The sequence below is a fragment of the Neophocaena asiaeorientalis genome, unplaced genomic scaffold (genome assembly GCF_003031525.2).
Source record: "Neophocaena asiaeorientalis asiaeorientalis breed wild unplaced genomic scaffold, Neophocaena_asiaeorientalis_V1.1 scaffold151, whole genome shotgun sequence".
NCBI lineage: Eukaryota > Metazoa > Chordata > Mammalia > Artiodactyla > Phocoenidae > Neophocaena > Neophocaena asiaeorientalis.
Genome location: NW_020175490.1, coordinates 2,206,941 through 2,231,845, shown reverse-complemented (window position 1 = coordinate 2,231,845; position 24,905 = coordinate 2,206,941). Strand labels below are relative to the sequence as shown.

Genomic DNA, 24,905 nt, shown 5'->3' with positions numbered 1-24,905 from the left:
GCCAAGTATAGGAGACCAGGTAATTGTGAGTTAGTAGATCTTGAGACTAGAAATATTCTTTGGGATAAAATTATTTGGGAGATTGGGCCCAAAGAGAAGGAAGTATAGTCCCAACATATCACTTTTCCAGACAGATTGCAATATGTACATAGCCAAAAATAATGTAAATGTTCTTCATTGGTTCTTTAACATTTGGTTATTATAACAGACAAAGCACAGAAGGCTTGGTTGTGGATACACAAGTGAATGAAAATCTTAATAAGTTGACAATGTAAAATAAAAATATAGGTTAAAAATATTGGCATAATTGGAGGTGAGAAAAGACGGAGGAGATTGTATGAGAGCAAAAATCTTCAATTTACATAGAAGAAAAGTAAGCTACTGAGCAACACTGATGGAAGAGGAAATGAGGGTTAAATATATTATTTAATATTTAAAAATTGTGATATCAAATATTAGGTAGAATAAGATGTAAATGAGGCAGTGTAAATGAACTGCATCTCATTTTTCAAGGTAATCAATGGCATTGTTTGTATTTGATATATAAGAAAATAGAGGGATAAAATAGGCAAGTTATTGAGAATTCTGAAGATTACCACTAGAAAATAAAAATAGAAATCATTTAGGCAAGTGACATGTAGGATATGGGATCGAAGATTGGGAGAGATACTGGAAAATATGTTTTTTATTAAACACTTTGCTGTACTACTGGATTAGTTGCCTTAAGTGTGCATAATTTGACAAAATATTTTAAAATTATAATCTATCAGCACTTTAATACTGTATAGTCATCAAAAATGAGATAGTTCTTAATGTGTTGACTTTTTTAGAGGTTTTTCATACATTGTCAATTTTTTAAAAAGCAAATTATTGATAATATGGGAAAGAAGTTATAGGTAAATATGTGTTTATCAGTTATCTATTGCTGAGCAACAAACTACCCCAAACTGCAGTGTCTTAAAACAATAAACATTTACTATTGTTCACAAGTTGACCAGTTCACTGAGTGGCTCTTGTCTTTGGAATTATTCATGTGTCTGAGATCACCTGCATGTAGGGTAAGCATCTATACTGACATTGTTGGGACCTACTATATTTTTGGAAAGCATCTGGCTTTCTAAAGTGTAAATACAGAGTGAAGTAAGTCAGAAAGAGAAAAACAAATATCATATATTAATGCATATATGTGAAATCTAGAAAAATGTTACAGACGAACCAGTTTGCAAGGCAGAAACAGAGACACAGATGTAGAAAACAAACATATGGACACAAAGCGGGGAAGGTTGGGGGAGATGAATTGGGAGATTGGGATTGACATAAATACACTAATGTGTAAGAACCTGCTGTATAGCACAGGGAGCTCTACTTCACTGTACAGTAAAAACTAACACAACATTGTAAAACAACTATACTCCAATTAAAAAAAAAAAAAAAGCTGTTCTAGCATGACCTTGGCTAAGACAACTGGGCTTTCCTGTACGTGATGTCTCTTATTCTCTAGTAAGCTAGGCCAGGCTTATTCACATGGAGGTTCAGGTGTCCAAGAGTTTAAAGTGCACAATGCTTCTGAAGATCTGTGCTCAGAACTACACAATGTCCCTCTACTGTATCATGTTGGCCAAAACAAGTTACAAGGCCAGTCTGTAGTCAGAGCAAGGGGCATGGATACAAGTAGGCCAATGATTGTGGCCATTAATAAAATCAGTATTGTACTATGTGTTTTTTATAAGAATAGAAAAAGATTCACAAAGATGCAAGCTAAACATATAATTGCATTATATATTTATAGTGTTGTATGTTTGTAATGTGAAATTAAAGAAGCTGGATGATCTTACTCTGTTTCACAAAATTTTCTATTGTTTCATTTTCATGGAAAACATCTATGTATTATTTTAAGAAATTTTTAAGAGTTCCTTGCGCATTTAACAGATAAAAGTATACACATGAATCTCATGGATAAACAATACCCAGAACTGACAAAATAGCAGATGAGGAGAGAAGTAAAGAGATCATTTATCTGGGTTTTTAAAACTGTTTGGCATATCTCAGTCAATTTCTCGCTCCCCTTCACCCAAGGCTTCTAAGTTCACACTTCATTTCCGGGGTTGAGGAGACATCAGTCAAGTGAGGCACCCCTACTATTTAGTGGCTAAGGGGTGGCACAGAGACAAATAAGGGTCAATTTGACTTATTAACTGTGTTAAAAATAGTCTGGAAAACAGAACATAGAAACTTATGTTTGTACCCCTGTGTGTGTGTGTGTGTGTGTGTGTGTGTGTGTGTGTGTATTTCATTCTGGTGACTTTGTTACAGTAAGGAGAAAAGTCAGTATTCACTTCCTGTGTTCTAAAAGAGAGAAGCTACATATCAGAGGAGGAGTCAAATTCTATCCTGTCAAAGTATGAGAGAATTTGAGAAGCTACAGTTTCCTTTTTAGGTAATGCTGGTCCACTGAGAACAAAGAAAGAAAGCTACTTTCATTTTCATTGCTTTTCCTGCCCAGGGAGCTGGTTACAAATAGCTCAATTTCGCTTCTTTTTATGGCTGAGTAATATTCCATTATGGCTATGTTTTGTGGGGAGAAAGAGCTCAGGAGGAAGGAATGGGTGAGAGGAGAAGGAGCAATGAAGGGGGCACACACAAGACACAACTATTTTACTCTGAGACTGTAAGGGATGGAAGCTTGGGGCACAGTAATGAGTATGCTAACAAAGTGTTTTAGATAGTACATTACAACTTCTTGGAAAAATGGAAAATTTAGAAAATCTGGACCTATGTTTTTAAATCTTTCTTGTTGATTTTAGGCTTTTCTTTGGACTTCTGGACTTGACCCAGAGTTCTCACCTTAATGTTACCTTGTCACAGTGAAAGGCCATGCAGTAAAAATGCAGAGCTAACTTGAGTTTCCTCCATATTTCTGCTCTCTGTGTGAATTTTAGTTTATAACAGTGAGCAAACCAGATACAGTTTGTGCTCTCAATCTCTGCACAGAGAGTTGCCCTGTCAGCCCTGCCCATGGAAATAAAAATGCATTCTTTTACAGGTGTAATATGTTTTACTGCTATACATATTGAATATAATGTGTTTTTAAATTAGGTATTGATAAAAATGACAGGAAGTGAAGGCATCATCGGTGATACAAAGACTAGACTGAGTCAGTCAATTCTCACTGACTTACAGTGAAGTTGCTTCACTTCTCTGGACCTCAGTTTCCCCATCCAAAAAAAAAATTAGAGAATTGAACATCCATAAGTATTAGTCTAAGTGTGGTCCTCAGACTAGCAGCTTTGGCACCATCTCAGAAATTGTTAGTAATGTAAATTCATGGGCTCCACCCTGATCTATCAAAAAATAATTTCTGGGAATAGAGTGCAAAAAGCTCTGCTTATCAAGCTTTTTCAGGAGATTTCTTTTTAAAATCGAGAACCACTGGCCTGGAATAAGATATCTAAGCTCCTCTCCGTATCTAAAATCCTATCATTCTCACAGAGAAGAGACTACCAAAAGAAGATCCGGTCAACGTGGTGAAGTTAATGTCCAGGAACGTGCTTGATGGTATTTTTGATGATTTGATGGAAAATAAAGTGTTAAATAGGGGTGAGTTACAAAGATTAGGGGAAGAAGTGGACCACATTGTGAACAGGACTGGAGACCTGGTTGATGATCTCATGGAGAAAATGCAAATGGCAGGCAAAATATTTAAGGACCATTTCTTCAACCCCAAGAAACAACTGAGTTTAAGTGAGTATCTCAGTAAAGGGCTAGTAACTTGTTCTTTATCTATTATCCTCATGCAGTTTTTGCCTTTGTATTTCTTTTTGCAAGTGGATAATATACTATTCACATTTCTAGCACCTTCTTTGCCTGACTGTCTATCTTATTTACTGCCACAAAATGCCCTGATCTACCCAGTCCCTGTTCCATCATCCCCAGTCTGACGCAGATTAGGTGATGAGTAAATATTTGTTAAAGGAATAAATGGTGCTGGTGTTGTATTAAATTAAATGATAGTCTTTAATTAATCTGTGCTACTCTGGCCATACACTGTGGCCTTTAGAGTCATTCCCAGATATAGAATGATCAGTGGAACAAAATCCACCATCTTATTCTTAGCTGTGGATTACCCAAGGAAAAAAATCTCTGAGAACCTGTATTTCTCCTTGTTAAAGGAAGACAAAGGGAAATTGAAAGTTTGAAGAACATAGATGTGTCCTTCTCTCTAGAGCATGTATTGGCACACTTTTTCTTTGATGAGCCAGAGATTAAATATTTCAAGCTTTTCGGACCATATGGTTTCTGTAATAATTACTCAAGTCTGCTGTTGTAGTATAGAATCAGCGATAGAAAGTAAGTACAAAATAAGTGTGGATGTGTTCCAATAAAACTTTATTTACAAAAACAGGTGTCAGGCTGAATTTGGACAGTGGACCATAGTTTGCTGACCCCTAGTTCAGAGTAAAATTATACATCAGTATATCCCCAATTCTTGGAACACCCTCTGAGACTATTTTGCTATTGTTGAAAGACTAACTTTTGTATAACAATGTATTTTTCTTCCTCATAATGAAAAGTGCTATTTCAGAAAACCTTGATTAATGAATTTGAATATTCCTTGAATTACAGAAGAGGAAGATAATGAGCTCTTTTTTGTTTCAGAGAAAATCTGCCTTCTCTTTCACTTAGCACAAAGTTACAGTTTTCTAAAACAAACCTGGAACTTAGAGAATGGGGCAAATCTCCATGCTCCACAGAGTAGTCAGCCCCATGCTGAGAATAGTCATTTCCTAGTCAGTGAAAGGGAAAGAGTTTGAAGTGTATAGGTTCTATAAACTTAGTTCTGCTAACAAATTTTATTTTACTATTATTTCAGGATCTCATCTGGAAACTGAGAATGATGAATCTAGAGCACTGAATCATCTTCTTCTTTGACAGGTAACTGACTCCAAATTTCACATCTCAAGTGAAAACTCTTAGACCTCTAGTGCAGTTAGAAAGTATCTCCTTAAAAGCCTAGAAATTATATGTTCTCAGTCAGTTTTCATCTTTGGAAATAACCTTCAGAATAGAGCATTGATCCTTAAATTTTTTCATTCCACCTCAGAATCTGAAGATGAAAGTGAAAAAAGTAGAGATGAGGAAAAAGTTGAATCAGCCCAGGCATTGGCTCTCCCTCCAACAGGTGACTGCCCCCAAACCCAGTGGCTCAAGGGAACCCTCATTCATTACTTGGGATAAGGCAGCTGTACAACGTCCCTACATTATAGTAGAAAGACCACTGAACTGAGGCTCAGAAAATCTGGCTTATTTCTCTCCTCTGCACCTAACAAAGTCCCTTAAAAGTAAGGTTAGCATTTACATCCCTGATATTCAATTCTCCTAAGAATGTAGAAGTTGAAAGTGAAGATTATGAAACTGAGAAGAATGCTAGATTGTCCCAGGTATCTGTTCTAATTATGATAGGTAATATCATGGACACATAATGACATTATTAGAGCAAAGACAGATAAAGAAACTCCTTATGGTGTAGTGTAAAGAGAACTGAAGTAAAACCCAAGAAATCTGTAACACTGAGCCCATCACTGTCACTGATTAACCATATTTGCTGGTATAACCAACGTTTCTGAGACTCACATTTTTAAATGGAGTTGATCACATCTTTGAAAGGATTCATAAAACATCAAAGATATAGGCAACTACCAACTGCACAAAACAGAATAAGGATGTGATTAAGAAAAACACATTAAAAAAAACAGCATGAGTCACACATACTATGTGGTCACCAAAGAATCTGATGAATTATTGGGCCACATTAAAGAACCATAGCATCCATAAAAAGGGTAATGATAGTATTGTCTTCTGAGTACTATATTTTCAAAAGTTACAGAAAAACTTACAAAAGGAATAAAAACTTTGTCATCTTTATTCATTGTTATATCCATTCATACATTATATATTCATATACTAATTGAAAATCTACAGTATGCTACTTTAATTACTGTGTTTATAGCAGTGAGCAAGATAAAGTTACTGCTTTCATACAGTGTAGTGAGGGCAGATATATAGTAAACTCTCAAAAAATAAACAGTATAATTTGAGGGGATGTACACAAGAAAGAGGATTAGGCCATAGAAAGCGATATTGTTGTTGAGGGAAGTGGTACACATGAGTCAGGGTGAACAGTTATGAGAACTCTTTTGAGATTATATTTCAGTATATAACTGAACAATAGGAAGGGAATTGTGCCAAATTTTAAGGCAAAAACATTCCATGGAAAGAGGAAACAAGAACAAGAGCTGTGAGTCAGGAAAGGTCTTGTCATGCAAAAGGGTAATAGAGAAGGCTGGTCTGGCTGGGGAGTAGGAAATGAGGGGCATATGGGTGCAGGAGCTGTTAGATACACTGGGACGGCCACAGTATGTGGGGTCTCTGAGAGAATGAAAAACAATTTGGATTTTATTTGCAATGCAAAGCCTTTAGAATTTTTTGAGCAGAGGAGTGATAAACATAGAATAGAAAATCTACTTGTAAGCTATTTAAGTGTTTCAGTTAAGAGATAATAGCTTTTAAGCTGGTGTTGCAGTAATAGAGATGATAACAAGTGGTTATATTTGGGATCTATTTTGGAGATAGAATCAACAGAAACTACAGATGGATTGGATATGGGCTAATGAAAGAAATGAAGGATTTGTAGAGACATGAATAGACCTAGAGGCTGTCATACAGAGTGAAGTAGGTCAGAAAGAGAAAAACAAATATGGTATATTAATGCATGTATGTGAAATCTAGAAAAATGGTACAGATGAACCTGTTTGCAAAGTAGAAATAGAGACACAGATGTAGAGAAAAAATTTATGGACATCAAGGGGGGAAAGAGGGAGGTGAGATGAATTGGGAAATTGGGATTGACATATATACACTAATCTGTATGTATTTTATACTAATATGTATAAAATAGTTAACTAATGAAAACCTGCTGTATAGGATAGGGAACTCTACTCAATGCTCTGTGGTGACCTAAATGGAAAGGAAATCCAAAACAGAGGAGATATATGTATACATACAGCTGATTCACTTCACTGTACAGCAGAAACCAGCACAACATTGTAAAGCAACTATACCCCAATAAAAAAAAATAGCAAAAAAATGATTCTAAGTTTTGGGCTTGGCAACTGGGTGAAAGATATCAATTCCTGAGAGAGAGAAAATTTGTGGTTTAGAGAAAACTTGGGAGAAACCTATTTGTAGAAGAAGACGGTATCAGAAGTCCTTCTTTGTAAGTTTAGTTTAAAACATGTTACATCCAAGAGAAAATGTTGAATAAACAGGTGATGTACAACTGAGGAATTCACAGAGAGATGTTGGTGCCACCTAGAAGAGGCCACCTAGGGAGAGATGTTGATAGAGAATAACAGAGACTCTAATACAGAATAATCCCACTTTGGGAAGTTTGGCAAAAGAGGAAAAGTTAGCAATGAACAGACAGATATTGAAAGAGTAGCTGGAAAATGTAAGATCACAGAAGCCTAGAGAGCATTTTTCAAGAAAGATGTGTTCAACCATGCTAAATGCTAAGAAAGCAACAAATAGTCAGTGGTAACCTTGATAACAGGTATTTTGCTTAAGTTGTGAGGATAATAGCCATTTTATGCATACAAGAAAAAAAAATCAGAGTTGAAAACATGAAAATAGTGAAAATAGACAATGCCTTTAACGACTGTGCTGAGAAGTGGAGCAGAGAAATGGTACAATAGATGGAGGGGAAACAGAGTCAAGGAAATGTGTTTTTAAAAGATAAATTAAGATTCTAATATGCCAACGGGGATAGCATAGAAGGGAGAGAGGTAGAAATTGATGCTCTAGAAGATAGGGCTGAATAAATGCTTGAGTAAAGTTCCTGTGTGTGAGAGGGAAAGGAACTCATAAGGAGTGGTATCACGCTTAGATCAGAGGAAGAACATACCTTTCTTTTTCTTTTCTTTTTTTTTTTTGCGGTATGTGGGCCTCTCACTGTTGTGGCCTCTCCCGCTGCGGAGCACAGGCTCCAGACGCGCAGGCTCAGTGGCCATGGCTCACGGGCCTAGCCGCTCCGCGGCATGTGGGATCTTCCCGGACCAGGGCACAAACCCGTGTCCCCTGCATCAACAGGCGGACTCTCAACCACTGCGCCACCAGGGAAGCCCCATATCTTTCTTTTTAGTAGGAGGGAAAGAACAGAAGGTTCTTTGTTTTTTGTATTTGTTTCATTAGTATCTTATAGTTTTCTGAGTACAGTTCTCTTGCTTCCTTAGGTATGTTTATTCTTAGGTATTTTATTCTTTTTGATTCGATGGTAAATGGGATCGTTACCTTAATTTCCTTTTCTGATCTTTCATTGTTAGTGTATAGGAATGCAAGTGATTTCTGTGCATTAATTTTGTGTCCTGAAACTTTACCAAATTCATTGATGAGCTCTAGTAGTTTTCTGGTAGCATCTTTAGGATTTTCTATGTATAGTATCATGCCATTTGCAAACAGTGACAGTTTACTTCCTCTTTTCCAATTTGTATTCCTTTTTTTCCTTTTTATTTTCTGATTGCTGTGGCTAGGACTTCCAAATATATGTTGAATAGTAGTGGCAAGAGTGGACATCCTTGTCTTGTTCTTGATCTTAGAGGAAATGCTTTTGGTTTTTCACCATTGGGAATGATGTTTGCTGTGGGTTTCTGGTATATGGCTTTTATTATGTTGAGGTAGGTTCCCTCTATGCCCACTTTCTGGAGAGTTTTTATCATAAATGGGTGTTGAATATTGTCAAAAGATTTTCCTGCATGTATTGAGATGATCTTATGGTTTTTATTCTTCAGTTTGTTAATGTGGTGTATCACATTGATTGACTTATATATGTTGAAGAATTCTTGCACCCCTGGGATAAATCCCACTCAAACATGGTGTATGATTCTTTTAATGTGTTGTTGGATTCAGTTTGCTAGTGTTTCATTGGGGATTTTTGCATCTATATTCATGAGTGATATTGACCTATAATTTTCTTTTTTTGTGATATGTTTGGCTGGTTTTGGAATCACGATGATGGTGGCCTTGGAGAATGAGCTTGGGAATGTTCCTTTCTCTGTGATTTTTTTTGGAATAGTTTAAAGAGGATAGGTGTTAACTCTTCTCTAAATGTTTCATACAATTCACCTGTGAAGCCATCTAGTCCTGGACATTTGTTTGTTGGAAGTTCTTTAATCACAGTTTCAATTTCAGTACTTGTGATTGGTCTGTTCATATTTTCTATTTTTTTCTTGTTCAGTTTGGTTCAGTCTTGTATCTTTCTAAGAATTTGCCCATTTCTTCGAGGCTATCCATTTATTGGTATAAGGTTGCTTTTAGTAGTCTCATATAATCCTCTGTATTTCTCTGGTGTCCATTGTAACCTCTCCTTTTTCATTTCTACTTTTATTGATTTGGGTCCTCTCCATTTTGTTCTTGATGAGTCAGGCTAAAATCTATCAGTTCTGTTAAAAATTGAACCAGATATTAGTTCCATTGATCTTTGCTATTATTTTCTTCATCTCTATTTCATTTATTTCTGCTCTGATATTTATGATTTATTTCATACTAACTTTAGGTTTTGTTTGCTCTTCTTTCTCTAGTTGCTTTCAGTGTAGGGTTAAGTTGTTTACTTAAGATTTTTCTTGTTTCCACAGCTAAGATTGTATTGCTATAAATTTCCCTCTTAGAACTGCTTTTCTGTGTCCAATAAGTTTTGGATCATCATTATTGTTGTTGTTGTCATTTGCCTCTAGGTATTTTTTAATTTCCACTTTGATTTCTTCAGTGATTCATTGGTTGTTTAGTAACATACTGTTTAGGCTCCATGTGTTTGGGTTCTTTACAGTTTTGTTGTTTTTTTTCATGTAATTGATTTCTGTTGTGTTTAGAAAAGATGCTTGATATGATTTCAATTTTCTTAAATTTACTGAGGCTTGATTTGTGGCCCAGGATGTAATCTGTTGTGGGGAATGTTCCATGTGCACTTGAGACAAAAGTGTATTCTGCTGCTTTTAGATGGAATTACCTATCGATATCAGTTAAGTTTATCTGGTCTAATATGTCATTTAACTCTGTGTTTCCTTACTAATTTTCTGTCTGGAAGATCTGTCCTTTGGTGTAATTGGGGTATTAAAGTCACCCACCATTTATTTTTTATTTATTTTTATTTTTTGCGGCATGCAGACCTCTTACTGTTGTGGCCTCTCCTGTTGCGGAGCGCAGGCTCCGGACACGCAGGCTCCGCAGCCATGGCTCACGGACCCAGCCACTCCATGGCATGTGGGATCTTCCTGGACCGGGTCACAAACCCATGTCCCCTGCATCAGCAGGCGGACTTTCAACCACTGTGCCACCAGGGAAGCCCAAAGTCACCCACTATTGCATTACTGTCATTTTCCCCTTTCATGGCTGTTAGCATTTACCTTACATACTGAGGTGTTCCTCTGTTGGGTGCATATATATTTACAATTGTTATAATTTCTTCATGGATTGATCCCTTGATCATTATGTAGTGTCCTCTTTGTCTTTTGTCCTCTTTTGTCTTTATTTTAAAGTCTATAAATATTGCTACCCCAAGTTTTTTTTTATTTCCATTTACATGGAATGCCTTTTTCCATAATTATATTTACAATTGTTATAATTTCTTCATGGATTGATCCCTTGATCATTATGTAGTGTCCTCTTTGTCTTTTGTCCTCTTTTGTCTTTATTTTAAAGTCTATAAATATTGCTACCCCAACTTTTTTTTTATTTCCATTTACATGGAATGCCTTTTTCCATACCCTCACTTTCAATCTGTATGTGTCCCTAGGTGTGAAGTGGGGTCTCTTGTAGACTGTATATATATATATATATATATATGGGTCTTGTTTTTATATTCATTCAGCCAGTCTATGTCTTTGAGATGGAACATTTAATCCATTTACATTTAAGGTAATTATTGATATGTATGCTCCTATTGCCATTTTCTTAATTGCTTTGGGTTTGTTTCTGTAGGTCGTTTTTTTTTCCCTTCCTCTTATGTTCTCTTCTCTTATGGTTTGATGACCATCTTTAGTGTTGTGTTTGTGTTGATTTCTCTTTTTTATGTATATATCTATTGTAGTTTTGGGGTTTGTTGTTCCCTTGAGGTTTTGATTTAGTACTCTATATATGTACAAGATTGTTTTATGTTGCTGGTCTCTTTCTTGCCTAGAGAAGTTCCTTTAGTGTTTGTTGTAAAGCTAGCTTCACAGTGCTGAATTCTTTTAGCTTTTGCTTGTCTGTAAAGCCTTTGATTTCTCCAACGAATCTGAATGAGAGACCTACTGGTTAGAATATTCTTGGTTGTAGGTTATTCCCTTTCATTGCTTGAAATATATCTTGCCACTCCTTTCTGGCCTGCAGAGTTTCTGCTGAAAAATCAGCTGATAACCTTATGGGGATTCCCTTGTATATTATTTGTTGCTTTTCCCTTGTTGCTTTTAATATTTTTGTTTGTCTTTAATTTTTATCAGTTTGGTTAATATGTGTCTTGCTGTGTCCCTCCTTGGGTTTATTATCCTGTATGGGATTCTCTGCACTTCCTGGACTTCAGTGAGTGTTTCCTTTCTCATGTTAGGGAAGTTTTCATCTACAATCTCTTCAAATATTTTCTCAGCCCCTTTCTCTTTTTCTTCTCCTTTGAGACCCCTATAATGCAAATTTTGGTGCATTTAATATTGTCCCAGAGGTCTCTGAGACTGTCCTCATTTCTTTTCATTCTTTTTTCTTTATTCTGTTCTTGGCAGTGATTTCCACCACTCTGTCTTCCAGCTCACCTATTCATTCTTCTGCCTAAGTTGTTCTGCTCTTTATTCCTTCTAGTGTATTTTTCATTTCATGTATTGTATTGTGCGTCTCTGTTCTTTAAATCTACTCGTTCCTTGTTAAATATTTCTTGTATTTTCTCAATCTATGCCTCAACTCTTTTTCTTAGATTTTGGACCATCTTTAATATCATTACTCTGAATTATTTTTCAGGTAGATTGCCTATATTCTCTTCATTTAGTTGTTCTTGTGGGGTTTTATCTTGTTTCTTTATCTGGGACATACTTCTCTATCATCTCATTTTATCTAACTTTCTATGTTTACAGTCCCCTTTCCACAGGCTGCAGGATCTTAGTTCCTCTTGTTTCTGGTGTCTGCTCCCTAGTGGGTGATGTTGGCCCAGGGGCTTGTGTAGGCCTCCTTGTGGAAGGGACTGGTGCCTGCCCTCTCACAGATGGGCCTGTGTCTTGTCCCTCTGATGGGCAGGGCCATGTCTAGGGGTGTGTTTTGAGGCAGTTGTGAGCTTAGTACAACTTTAGGCAGCATGTCTTCTGATGGGTGGAGCTGTGTTCCTACCTTGGTTGTTTGGCATGAGACTTTCCAGCTCTGGGGCCTAAAGTTTGTTGGATGGGACCAGGTCTTTCTGCTGAAATTTGGACCTCTGGGAGATCTCCATTCAATATTCCCTGGGGCTTCTGCTACCAGTTTCCTTGCACTCACAGTGAGTGATAGTTAATATCTGCCTTCCCAGGAGACCCTCTAAGACCCCTAGGTAGTTGTAGCCTGGGTTCCTATGGAGGTACTGCTTTGTGCTGTCTCCCTCCAAGAGTGGAGTCTCTTTTTCCCTCAGCACTGTGGAACTCTTGCACACAAGCCTGCTGGCTTTCAAGACTAAAATGCTCTGTGGCTTCTTCCATCCAATGCCAGACCCTCAGACTGTATTGGAGGGCTATTTTATGTGTAACCTCTCCGTGTAGCCTGCATGGGTTTAGTATTTTTTGGTGCAAGGGTTGTTTTTAATATAGATGTCTGCCACCTCTTTCCTCACTGTATGATGGCTGTTATTCCCTTTATAGGAGGTGTGACTGATGTTGTAGTGTCCAGAGCTTGCACTGGATATTGAGCAGGGCCTCCCCTTTGCCCTGTGGTTGCTACTTCCTTGCCAGAGGTGGGGTATGCTCCCTAGTTGTTGGAAGAGAGGCCCCCAGATCTGTTTCTTAGCTGTGTTTCTGATCTGTGGTTTGAGGTAGGCAGGATTGCAGTACTCCTACTGGGAAGGAAGCCACTGAGTATTCCTCCTCTGGAACTGTTCACCTATGGGTGTGCTCTGTTGTGTCACCTTTCACCCATTGTGAGAGCTCTCAGGTTACACTGCTGTTGGCACTGCTTTCAGTCCCACTTTAACTGTGGGTATGCCAGCCACTGTCCCTGGTATCTCTCAGATATGTTTTTCACCAGACCTCCAGCATAGATCCACTGAATTCAGGTCCCAGGATTGCAAGTAGTCATGGATCTGGACCTACTGTGGGTGCTATGGGGACAGCTCTGACTCTAGCCTGGCCCAAACCCTATGTATATGTGCCCACAAAGTCTACAAATGCTAAAGCTAGGTCCATCTTGGCTGTGGGAGCACTTGTTGCCCATTCAGACATTCTGTAGGTGCTGAGATAACAAGGCTGGTCACGGGGGTGTCAATTGAATCTTCACACAGCTGTGAGGAGAGATTTGAGTTTTTCTTCCTTAGTTGCATGTTCCCTGTGGGATCAGCTGTGGTTTCAGCCCCACCTCTGCATGTGGGCCACCCACAGAGGTCTGCTCCTGAGTCTTCCCTGGAGCACACGAGTCTGCCCCAGTGGGGAGGGAGCTTGGATGCAGCACTGAGGCCAGGGTCACAAGAGCCCTGGTAGTTATGGGAATGCAGTAAGGCAGTGGTCCTGGGCATGAGGGAGCTGGCCTGGGGAGGCAGCGGCCAACATGTGGGGAGAAAGACTGCAACGGCTTCTCCACCCCTTGTCACTTAACCTTGGTGCTTTGCTTCTACAGCAGTCCAGATTTCCTCCACAAGAATTCCTGGTTGTGGATTTCCTCACTCCTGTACCCTTAAGCTATCTCCTTGCAGCAAACAGCAGTTCTTTCCCTGGGTTTGCTCTCCATACACCATGTTCCAACACCCAGGCCCTGTGCACACCAGTGGACACGCATCTCAGGCTGGGGCATGCAGGGCTGTGGCACAGACTGTCTGTGTAGGTCTCACTCTGTCCTGCCTGCCACAAACCAGTTGCTGTACTCTCTTCCAACAGCCTCAGAAGCTCCCCTTTTGTTCCAACTGATCTTCCCACAGGTGAGGTGCTTCCCTGGATGCAGCAACCTCTCCTCTCCTTCAGCTCCCCAACCCAGGGGTGCCGTTCCCATCCTGCTTCCTCTCCTCTTCCTTTTCCCTTCTCCTTTCCTCATCTTACCCAGCTATGCAGGGATCTTTCTTGTCCTTTTAGGTGCCTGAGGTCCACTGCTAGTGTTTTATTTTATCTTATTTTATTTTTTTGCAGTACACGGGCCTCTCCCTGCTGTGGCCTCTCCCGTTGCGGAGCACAGGCTCTGGACGCGCAGGCTCAGTGGCCATGGCTCACGGGCTCAGCTGCTCCACGGCATGTGGGATCTTCCCAGACCGGGGCACGAACCCGTGTCCCCTGCATCAGCAGGCGGACTCTCAACCACTGTGCCACCAGGGAAGCCCCCCTCTGCTAGTGTTTAGCCATGTTCTGTGAGAATTTTTCCATTTGTAGATGTATTCTTGATGTATTTGTGGGGAGATATGAGCTCCATCCACATTCTCCTACTTCTCTGCCATCTTGACCTCCATCAATGATATTCTTATGCAAAAATATTAGAAGGAATAGAATGTTTGTTGCCTAAGGGAAAATGTGAACCAGGGGATATGTGGTAGCTATTTTCAAGTATGAGAAGATAACTCTTCATTAACAAGCAGTCATTAACTTTTAATCTGTGCCAGGTATCATTCTAGATACTAGGAATACAGAGATTAAAGACATCTTCCCTGTCTTAATTATGCTTACAGTACTGTAAACACAATTAAGATAAAAATAATTATTTATATGGGGCATTTACATCAAAAAAAATAGAAACATAGGGAAAGATATGTTGAAGTCATGGGAGAATTCATGGGCTTTACAGGAAAAGGAATTAGATTTTTTTTCTGTATGTTCCCAATGTGGAAAAAATATATTAGTGCTTGGAAAGTTCACACTTTATGATGCTCAGAACTGTTCAAAAATGCCTTAGAATGTTGTAAGTACCCTGTTAGTGGAGATATTTCAGAGAGTGGTAATAATAAAGTAGGTATATACTCAGCAGAGTTCAAATATCTGAATAATGACCTTATTAGGCAAGATGAACATTAGGCTTCCTTCCCAATCTTAGATATCATGTTTATGTGAGTCTAGTGTGTTGGGTCTGAGAAAGCAATCAAAGTTATGACCACTACCAAAAACAGAAATTTATGGTGGGTTCAGTAAGAAGCAGAAAGCAAAAGGGGGAGTATTCAAGATTTGTGTTTTAGTCATTTTAAATATGAAATAATTTTCTTATTATATTAAACTTTGTGGTGGGCTGGCAGTAAGCATTTCTGGAGAATGAAAGCCCAGTCAAAAGATCTGCATGACTTCATGACAGTGGATGCTACTGTTTAATGAGCTATTTTTTCTCTTTTAGCTCCTCAGGAAACACAGGCTTCCCAACATGGGAAGTTAAAACTTTGTCCTCCTGATCATTTCCATACACTGAAGACAACAAAGACAGATGAGGTGATATGCTTTGGAAGATTTTCCATTTAAACAAGATACCGGGACTCACTCAATTTTAGTTCTTGTTACAAATGTCCTAAGATCAGACCAAAGGCACAAGATGTTATTTAATCATCTTATCTAATTAACTGGTTCTTACATTTGATTTCCTGTCTCTTCCATCACATTCTGAACTCCTATCCACCACCCAACAAAAGCCAAGTTCCTAGAGTGTATACTCAGACCTAGTATATGTTTTCAATTTCAGGTATTGCCTCTTTCCTCAAGAGAACATATTTCCATTTCCAGGCTCTCCAGCCATCCACTATTTAATTGAAAGGGGCTGTTTTGTATGAACTTTGGAGGCAAAATTAGGAGGTCTGGAGCAACTCATTTTGTGTCTGTTAATTGCATTTATATCCAGTGATGGAGAATGAAGTCTGTACATGCCTGGCCCTCATCATCTGCAACAAAGAATTTGACTATCTTTCTAATCGATATGGTTCTGGGGTTGACCTTTTGGGAATGCAAGATTTGCTTGAAAACCTTGGATACTCAGTGGTTGTAAAAGAGGATCTCACAGTTCTGGTAATGGACCAGGAGAGTGGGACAAGCTTCCTTCCCTCCTAAACAGTTTTGAACTTCTTTCTTAGCAGCTGTAAGAATAAAATGCATGTTATAGAAATTATATTTGCTCCAGAATATGATTCCCTTAATTTCAGCCTCCTCCCGTGCACAGTCTCATAGAAAATATTTAGATCAGCTCTATGTAGCAGTATTTCCCCCCAAATGTGGGACCTTTCTGAAGTTCTCAATCTGGGAGGCATCTATTACTTGATAGCCTGGATGAGACATAAGCTCTGGACCCTGAAAGTTACTGATATCTACAGAAAGAGCTTATGAGACTTTTACAATTTCAATATCATCTGTGTAAATGTAAAAGTGTGTAGAAAAAAATTGCACATACACACATAAAGAAAATATTATTCTGGCCATGCCAAAAATAATCCCAGAGGGCTTTAGACAAACCATTTTAAACCTAACTTTCTGCTGTTCCAAGATGAAGGAATTTGTTGTGTTTCTAATTTTTGTCAATAGAAAATTCTCTCTGTCTCTGTCTCTGCCTCTGTCTCTGTCTCTCTCTTTTTTAATAAAAACTTACAGGAACTCCAACATGTAAAACAGATGAAAGCAAAGCTCTCGTATTGGAGACATATCATCTCACTTGCCCCTCATTATACTCCATCTCCCAGTATCTTCTTAAGTGTAAGGTTCTATTGAAAACCATTGGGCTAGATGTTATGTAAAATCTCTACTAACTTTAATATTTTACACATCTACTTTCCTGGTTTTATGTCAGAATATAATTTCTCTTACAATTCCATTCAGTCCAAATCACCTGATTCTTTAGTGCTTGCTCCTTTTTGTGAATTCCACCTAATATTTGAGTATAAACTATATAAGGAGAATTCCTCAATAGTAATTCTGGAGTGTTTTTCAGGAAATGGAAACAGCACTAAGACAGTTTGCTGCCTGCCAAGATCACTAATCCTCAGACAACATATTCCTTGTATTTATGTCACATGGCACCCTGGATGGAATCTGTGGGACAGACCCAGATATTCTTCGTGATGATACCATCTTCCAAATTTTCAACAGCTGTAACTGCCAGAGTCTAAAAGATAAACCCAAGGTCATCATTATGCAGGCCTGCTGAGGCAGTGAGTCTGAGTTCAGGAAACCCAGGGAGTGGCCATGTACTTCTTTCTATTAGTCTAGTGTCTAACCTTCATTTTCCCAGGGATGGGGAGAGAAACAATATTTCAGTACAACTCTTAGGTCCAGTCCAGAAAGAAATTGTAATAAGCCTGTACTATTTTTCTTTTTTTTAAGAAATGGTAAGTAGCCTAGAATAATGAGGAATATCCTGATTATTTGGGACTAGGTTTTCAACATGGTCATTCTAAACTTAAGTGGGCTTTATGTGGTTCCCAGTCAGTGAGGCAGTTTTTCTAGTAGCAAGATATTTGCATTTTTAATAAATGCCATATTGAAAGGAATAATTGTAAAAGACTTTCTGTGTGTATGTGTGTGTGTTAATATAACATCTTTTATAAGACATGGATGTCTCAGAAGGTGCTGGGGTTTTTTGAGTGACTGACATGAGAGAAGCCTCTGCATATAGGTATGACCAGTTCTTGCAGTGTTCCATCTGGAATGTTGCCATTACAAACAGCCATGTGGAGAAAGACTTCATTGCTTTCAAATCTTTGACTTCATGTAAGTGACTTCAGAGAGAACAATTTCTAGATCTCCTGTTAGTTTCTTGATCACAGGCTTGGTTATGATCATATCTTATCACTAATATAAGAACATTTCTTCCCTAACTAATGAGATATTTAGGTGGGGAAGATATTTAAGTATTGAGATTTTCATGACTGGAAACGTGTATGTATTGATACTGGAGGAAATTTTCAAAATAAACAGGACTTCGGTGAAGACCCAGATTTAAGACAGTCTATACATAAATCAAGAGGTTTTTTAGATGTAGCAATGGCACAGAAATGTATCATCTTCTCAGATTTGGTCCACCTGATGATCTACTAACAACTAAATGAACCAACCAGTGAAATTGTAAAGCTTGCTCAACACATGCTTGCTCAACACCTATCGGCCTGTTATTTGAATCTAGTCTTAGGTTATTAGTTAACATTCAAATGCCTGACTTCATGAGAGTGCAATCAGTGACTGAAAATCTTTCTTTGGCAGGAAAGTCAGAGTAGAAGGTAGAAATAAAAAATATTCTTGATTGCTCATGGTCATACCTATAGAAAATCTATTTAACAGTCATTCGTGATATTGTTTTATCAATGATTTAGATAACAAGGGCAGTTTTAAAAACCTAGTTTATACAAGTTCTAAGTGCTTTAGTGTAGTAATTTCAAATTTTAATGTGCATGGGAATCATTGAGAACCTCATTAAAACATAGATTTCTGATTCAGTATGTCTGGGGCAGGGCCTGAGATTCTTCATTTTTTAAAAGCTCCATGGTGATGCAGTGTTGTTGGTTCATGGCTGCTTGTGACTAGGAAGGGATTAGAGGACCCTCTGAGTCTACCTGGGGAAATAGGAAAGAGACCGTACAGGAAACACCCATTACACAACTGGAATAGTTCTAGAGTTCTGGAGTTTTAATTATATTTTATTTGAAAGAAGAGTTCTGTGCTTTTAGCTATTGAAGGAAGTTCAAAAAGTATATGCAGTCTGATACATACTCTAAGAGATTATTTAATTTAATTGAGGAAATAAAGTCTAATATGTGAAATTCTTGCATTAATATTTTTATATACATAACTATGTGCAGATAATGTACTAGGTGCAGGGCATGTGATACACAGTTAAAGCAGGCATGGTCACTAAACATTACAGATTACAGAGTGTATGGTCAGGCCAGGGAGACAGAAATTAATTGGGGGAAAATATCTGTTATGTTTAACAGAAATAAATAATGATTGTCAAATATGATGTGTTTTAGAGAAAAAATTTGTGCTCACATTTGAAAGATGAAGGAGTTACCCATATCAAGGGCATGAAAGACAAAATCAAACAGACTCATTTATGTCACATGGTTTTAAAATGGAGCCGAGAGGCCATTAACGAAGTGAGTTTTATGCACATCCTCACCAGCTGAAACATGAATTTTTTTTTTTTTTTTTTGCGGTATGTGGGCCTCTAACTGTTGTGGCCTCTCCCGTTGTGGAGCACACGCTCCGGATGCGCAGGCTCAGCGGCCATGGCTCACAGGCCCAGCTGCCCCACGGCATGTGGGATCTTCCCGGACCGGGGCACGAACCCGTGTCCCCTGCATTGGCAGGCGGACTCTCAGCCACTGCGCCACCAGGCTTCCAAGGAAGCCCTGAAACATGAACTTTTGAGCTGGACCAAACTACAAATATGCCAAATATTCCAATAACTCTGCAAGAACACCTGCTACTTGCTCCAGCAATGGACTTTTGCTGAGTGATAGCCTTGGCAACCAATCATGTTCAGTCAAGTCTAGCTTTCTGCCTTGCAACACCAATCAAAATTCTTTGTAAGCAAATTATGTAAACATTCCCTTTTCTGTCTTTAAAAACCTCTGATTTTGACCCTTAGTGGGAAACTATTTGGATTGCTACCCAAATCTGTGTGCCCTGAATAACAATTCTTTGATCCCAAATAAATGTTTTTGCTTGATTATTGCCTCTTAACATTTTTAGGCTGACAAGGGTAAGAGAGGAATATTCCAGACAGAAAAAAAAAAAAGCAGTGTATGAGGAAGGCGTGAGAAAGAAAGAAAGGAGCTTAGAAAAGAGAACCAGAGAACCAGTGTGGCTAAAACACAGAGCCAGGGGACAGTAACCAGAAGGAATTTGGAGAAGTACACAAGAGCCACATAATTTGAGGCCTCATATGTTAAGGAAGGATTTGGTCTTTTGTATTAATATATTTTAATACTAATTTTACTTTATACTACTAATTTTACTTTATACTATTTCATTGCTTAGGTGACCTTTAAGCAATGAAATGATAAGATTTTCTTGCTTTTTTTTTCTTTTTAAAAAATTTATTGAAATATAGTTGATTTACAATGTTATTTTAGTTTCAGGTGTACAGAAAAGTGATTCTTTTTTTAAATTGTCTTTCATTATAGGTTTTTACAAGATATTGAGTATAGTTTCCTATGCTATACAGTAGGTCCTTGTTGGTTACCTATTTTATATATCATAGTGTGTATATTTTAACCCCAAACTCCTAATTTATCCATCCCCCCTTTCCCCTTTGGAAGTCATAAGTTTGTTTTCTATGTCTCTGCTTCTATTTCTATTTTATGAATAAGTTCATTTTTATCATTTTTTTAGAGTCCACATATAAGTGATATCATATATTTGTCTTTGTCTGGCTTACATCTTTTTGAATTATGGTTTTCTCCAGATATATGCTCAGGAGTGGGATTGCAGGAACATATGGTAGCTCTATGCTTAGTTTCTTAAGGAAACTCCATACTGTTTTCCATAGTGGCTACACCAATTTACATTCCTACCAATAATTTAGGAGGGTTCCTTTTTCTCCACACCCTCTCCAGCATTTATTATTTGTAGACTTTTTGATGTTGGCCATTCTGCTTGGTGTGAAGTGATATCTCACTATAGATTTGATTTGCATTTCTCTAATAATTTGTGATGTTGAGCATCTTTTCATGTCCCTTTTGGCCATCTGTGTGTCTCTTTTAAGATGATCACTGTGAGGATTCTGTGGAGAATGAATTACAGTACAACAAAATTAGATGTAGGGAGATAGGTTAAAATGCTATTGCAGTATTACAAGCCATAGGTGATAATGATATTCTTGGGATGAGATAAATATTTGGATCCAGGAAATAATTAGTATATAAAATTTATATGGCCTAGTAGTTTAGCAAGTATGTCTGATGAACATGAAGACATGATTGAGGTGACTCAAGTTTGCAGTGGAGAACTATGGTTTATTCATTAAAATGGAAATCCTGCCAGAAAATTTGAGATGCCTTTGGCATATTTCAAGATGAAATGAAGAGTGGAGAGTTACATAGCTGTATATTCTAGAGGAGAGAGCATTTGAATTTTGGGAGATGCTTGCCTAAGAATGATATCTAATATTCTAAAAATGGATCAATTTATCTAGCAACAGAGAATAGAAGGAGAATAAATCCTAAAGCTAAGGTTTGAAGAACTCTAGAGTTTACGATCTGAGACAGAAATATTAGTCAACAAATTATACTAAGAAAGTATGGTCAGGGAATAAGAAAACTAGGAGGATATGTTGTCAGAGTTATGAAGAAAGAATCTGTTGGAGTTACCAATATTTTCTGATGTGAATGGGAGACCAGGTAAATGTGGGGCCTGCTAAATGACCATTAGACTTAATGAATTAGAGGTCATGTATGACCTTGGAGAAAGTCATTTGGTAAAATTGTTGTGGGAAGGAGAAGACAGACAGGAGTGAGCAGGCTAGGAGGAAATGAAGATGTTGAGTATAGATAAATTGGATAAATTTAACTATAAAAAGGAAGGAGAAATAGGAAGGTAGTTTCAGATAAAGTGACCAGAGAATATTAGCTTTTTCTGATAAGAGAAATTTGATCACATTGCAATGGTAAAGAGAGGTAATAATTCAAAAGATGTTCACCTAGAGTCTGTCATACAGAGTTAAGTTAAGTCAGAAAGAGAAAAACAAATACCGTATGCTAACACATATATATGGAATCTAAGAAAAAAAAAAAAGGTCATGAAGAACCTAGGAGTAAGATGGGAATAAAGACACAGACGTACTAGAGCATGGACTTGAGGATATGTGGAGGGGGAAGGGTAAGCTGGGACAAAGTGAGAGTGGCATGGACATATATACACTACCAAACGTAAAATAGGTAGCTAGTGGGAAGTAGCCTCATAGCACAGGGAGATCAGCTTGGTGGTTTGTGACCACCTAGAGGGGTGGGATAGGGAGGGTGGGAGGGAGGGAGATGCAACAGGGAAGAGGTATGGGAACATATGTATATGTATAACTGATTCACTTTGTAATAAAGCAGAAACTAACACACCATTGTAAAGCAATTATACTCCAATAAAGATGTTAAAAAAAATAGATGTTTACTCAATAAAACAGTGAGTGCAAAAAATTATAGTATTAAAACAGTATGGATGAAGAGGAGGCCCAGAGTCAACGACTGTCAAGACCTGGCTTCTTTTATTCTATTATGTAGTAAATGCTCAAAGGATTTATGTTCTTTTCTGCTACTTGCAGTCCTAGAGGCCGTAATGTTGGCCCTGCCTACTAAGAAAGTCAAAGGAATTTATAATTGAGGGTCTATGATGGCTTCTCTGGACCTTTTATGGAGACATCTCAGCATTATCCAGATTTGACCTCCCTCCTTCCTACGAACCACCAGAATCAAACTTTGTTCAAAAGCTATGGCTCTAAGAGTCTTGTACACTTATATGGTGGCTGAATCCCCCCATTATTTTAAAACCGTTTATTTTCAGGCAATGTTTCTCGGATACTTGACACAAATGGCTCTCTCTTCATTTCCCAACTTATCTACTACTTCAACGAATATTCTTGGTGTTATCAGTTGCAGAAGATTTTTCGAAAGGTAGGAATCTCTATGTCTTTTCAATTTATGTCCCAGAAAACCCTGTAGAACTGTTTGCAAAGCTTTTCTGTGAATCGTGAAGCTCTTAAGTCATCTTGATGCTCCTTCCTGCACTCCAAGTTTATTTAAAGAGGAAGTTTTTGGAAGCACACTATGTAGAACCAGAGTGAGTTTTTCTGATTCTGATAGGCTTGCTTATTTAATGAGTGCTTTTGAGAGTACTATTTCATTTGTGTAGGTACTATATCCAAGGAAAAGCTAAAAAGTTCTTCTGTTTATATTGTACTATCTGACCACAGCCTTAATACAAACTGTATACTATATACTCACTTCTGAGAAGAAGTCCAGAATTCCCTTTTAAATTTTTTAAAAAAGATTTCTTTAGTATTTTAGGTTCAACATACATTTGAGACCCCAAATGTACTGACCCAGATGCCCACGATTGAAAGACTATCCATGACACAATATTTCTACCTCTTCCCTGGGAATTAAAATCATGCAAAGCATCCAGGTAAATGTATCCAAAAAGTGGATTTGGGTGCTCCCTGCTCAGAGTCTATACAAAAAGTCTGTACAGAATGGAGAACAATGACAGAGTGCTGCAGCACCGTAGTCACTGAGGCTCGTCTTATCTGCCTTTTCTTACTGGCTGCTGGTGAAACTGTAGTTTTATTTGACTTTGGCCATTGTATAATGACTGCACATGAAATGATAAGTCCAATGGTAGCTTGCTAGAAAACATTTCAGTCCTCATTTCTCTCAAGGATCTACTCAGTGAATATAACATATTTAGTTTTTATGCATGCACAAAACCAAATAATAGGACATGCTATGTAGAGCAGGTGTTTAGCTTCCTGACTTCTGAGAAGTCAGTTTTGCTGATTCACATCCCTTCTCTCTTTGTGATGAGGGCTGCCTGGACCACAGTGTCAACTGTTATTGCTGGATCTATGCTGAGGCAATGAGCTTCTAGCGTAGATCTTCCCATTTGGGGATGACGGGTCCATAGCCCTTTCGTGAAGATAAATCTCACAGGAGAGATGAGTTCTATTTATATCTTATCTTTAGAAGCCCAATTACTCATGTTCTCTTCTCTTTATTTTTTCCAGGAAAATTAAGGCATTATGGTTCCTATGAATCTACTATTTTAAAAGGTCAACTTAATTAAGAATATTTTTATATAAACTTCCCAACTGCCCATCCTCCAAAAATAACAGGGTAAAATCACTCCTATACTACTGCTGTATTAATGCTTCATAAATTCTTTTAAAATTATGCTTGCTTTCTCATTTTACCATAAATATGTCATGCTCATTACAAAACAAATTTTAAGTATAGAAAAACAAAAATTTTAATGAAGAAATAATACTTGTTAACCTTTTTGGTATTTCTAGATGCAAGTCTAAATACTTCTACATTTTTTTGTTGCCAAGATTTGTTATATGCATACAAGAAATAATGCTGATAATAATTGGCAGACAAATGAAGATACATGTCTCTTTTTAATACTGTTACTAATTTAATAGATAAAAATAGTCAATTTCGGGGGACCTTGAAGATGGCGGAAGAGTAAGACATGGAGATCATCTTCCTCCCCACAGATACACCAGAAATACATCTACATGTGGAACAACTCCTACAGAACACCTACTGAAGGCTGGCAGAAGACCTCAGACCTCCCAAAAGGCAAGAAACTCCTCACGTACCTGGGTAGGGCAAAACAAAAAAAGAAAAAACAGAGACGAAAGAATAGCGACAGCACCTGCACCAGTGGGAGGGAGCTGTGAAGGAGGAAAAGTTTCCACACACTAGGAAGTCCCTTCACGGGCGGAGACTGCGGGAGGCGGAGAGGGGAGCTTCGGAGCCCCGGAAGACTGCACAGCAACGGGTGCGGAGGGCAAAGCGGGGAGATTCCCGCACAGAGGATCGGTGCAGACCGGCACTCACCAGACCGAGAGGCTTGTCTGCTCACCCGGTGGGGCGGGCGGGGCTGCGTGCTGAGGCTCGGGTTTCGGTTTTGGACGGAGCGCAGGGAGAGGACTGGGGTTGGCAGCTTGAACATAGCCTGAAGGGCTTAGTGCACCACGGCTAGCCGGGAGGGAGTCCGGGGAAA

The 24,905-nt window shown here is 38.2% G+C and overlaps 1 protein-coding gene across 1 annotated transcript; it reads left to right on the top strand.

The window, feature by feature from the left end:
- The first annotated feature begins 1,661 nt into the window (after window positions 1–1,661).
- LOC112415739 (caspase-12-like) lies at window positions 1,662–23,284 on the top strand. Its single transcript, XM_024768899.1, is given in 8 exon segments — window positions 1,662–1,671; window positions 3,490–3,745; window positions 12,364–12,386; window positions 16,060–16,208; window positions 17,122–17,341; window positions 17,754–17,900; window positions 22,683–22,792; window positions 23,186–23,284. Coding segments are annotated over 8 exon segments (1,014 nt in total).
- The last annotated feature ends 1,621 nt before the right edge of the window (window positions 23,285–24,905 follow it).